This window comes from Dermacentor silvarum, chromosome 7 (assembly GCF_013339745.2).
Source record: "Dermacentor silvarum isolate Dsil-2018 chromosome 7, BIME_Dsil_1.4, whole genome shotgun sequence".
Taxonomy (NCBI): Eukaryota; Metazoa; Arthropoda; class Arachnida; order Ixodida; family Ixodidae; genus Dermacentor; species Dermacentor silvarum.
This window is the reverse complement of record NC_051160.1, coordinates 65,760,387-65,762,093: the sequence shown is the minus strand read 5'-3', so window position 1 is coordinate 65,762,093 and position 1,707 is coordinate 65,760,387. Positions and strand designations below refer to the sequence as shown.

The 1,707-nt window shown below is 53.9% G+C and overlaps 1 protein-coding gene across 1 annotated transcript in view; it reads right to left on the bottom strand.

Annotated features, from left to right (window-relative positions):
* Positions 1 to 504: 504 nt before the first annotated feature.
* Positions 505 to 1,707, bottom strand: part of LOC119458931 (neprilysin-1-like) — a 58,067-nt gene continuing 56,864 nt past the window's right edge. Inside the window, exon 17 of the mRNA XM_049671520.1 lies at positions 505 to 524. Within this exon, the coding sequence (XP_049527477.1) occupies positions 505 to 524 (20 nt within the window). The remainder of the gene's footprint in view (positions 525 to 1,707) is intronic.

Genomic DNA, 1,707 nt, shown 5'->3' with positions numbered 1-1,707 from the left:
GGAATAATCGAGTCATTCTTCAGTGTACATACCGATGCTCTCATTCGGGAGCTGTACACGGTTTTCCAACAAGGCTGCCGCTCTTCTTTACGGACGACGCTCGTGAAGGTGTCCAGGAATGCGGCTCGGAAGAGGTCCCAGGTTGTTAGTGCACGCTCCCTATTCTCGAACCAGGTTCTGGCGCCGTCTTCAAGCGAGAAGTAAACATGGCGCAGCTTGTCGTCGCAGTCCCACTTGTTGAACGTAGCGACACGGTCGTATGCCTCCAGCCAGCTTTCGGGGTCTTCACATGGCGAACCGCGGAAAGTCGGCGGCTCCCTGGGTTGTTGCATCACGACTGCAGATGTTGGCACAGGGGCTGTCATGGTAGCTGCTGCCAGGTCGTGACTTTTGTCCTCTTGGTCTTGTCGGGTAGGGGTTCGTACTCCGGTGGCAGTTCAATAGCCTACGGCTAGCTCGCTGGTCGTGGTGGCGTCGACGTCTTCTGGAGTGTTTGGGCTTGGCTCACGTCTGGACGGGGGAGTCTGGTACAAGGACAAAAAGCCCTCCACCAGATGTCACGTAGTAGTGACGCTGAACTAAACAGTCGTAAAACTGTGTATGACGAAACTGATTCTTTATTGGGCGAACCTGTGACCACAAAAGCAAGCTACACTCGAAGCACAACGAAAGCGGCGAACACAGTCGGCGATCGTCGAAAATCGATCAGCGGCGAGACGCGTCGGCTTTTATACCTGGGTCATCGAAGGTTCCAGATAATCCCTGATGCCCGCGTGTCTTCCAGGAAGTTCTAGACAATTCGCGTCGGTCACACAATCAGATAACATAAGCGTCGGTGAAAAAGGCAACGAAAGAAGAGCATCGATAACGTTCTAGAAATTCCGATACCGGCGCGTCCTGCGCCGAGCGATAACGTTTAACATTTGTTAGCCGGTGGAAAGTGGCCACCGGTGAAAGATAAACATGTATACGTGTCAATATATATATATATATTATAAGCATGAGAAGCGCAACTACGCGGTTGACTTGACAAGAACGTTTATTGGTCCTGAGAAACTGGCCAGGGGGAGCCGAAGGCTCCCTCAGGTCAAATCGGTGGCTCCGCCCACGATGGACCGGGAGGCGAAATCCCGTTGCGATGTCGTGGGCCCTCTGGATTGCCTGGAGTTGGATGTGGTGGTGGTCGCTTCTTAGGAACTCCTCCCACTGTTCTTTGTGGCAAGTATAGAGTTTTTATGGCTGGGCGCAGCCAGAGCATGTGATCGGAAGAGCATGAGTCAGCTCCGCATTTGGGCCACGACTGCGGGAAGTGCGGGTCTGTCCTGCTAAGGGACCGCGGAGGGGGGTATGTGCGGGTTGTAACATTCTGAGCGTGATAGCTTGTGGTTTATTTAGTTTTAGGTGAGGAGGAGAGAACCACCTCCTTTCCAAGCGGTAGTGTGAGACGATTTCGGGAAAGGTGCACAATGGGTCTTTCTGGATGCAAGCCTCGTTACGAGGATCGAGGGCCGTTGACGGCTGCGCGGGTCGTGAATGGCGCGCCAGCCGGGAGGCGTTCGTTGCGGTTGCAGCCGTGCGGTTGGATCCAGTCTCCCAGGTGGGTCGGCAACCATGGAATGTGGAAATATGCTTCCGTGCCGATTGACCGAAATTATTGAGCTTGTTGATCGCCATTCTATTCTCCTGTTCGATACGCGCGCCGCCAAA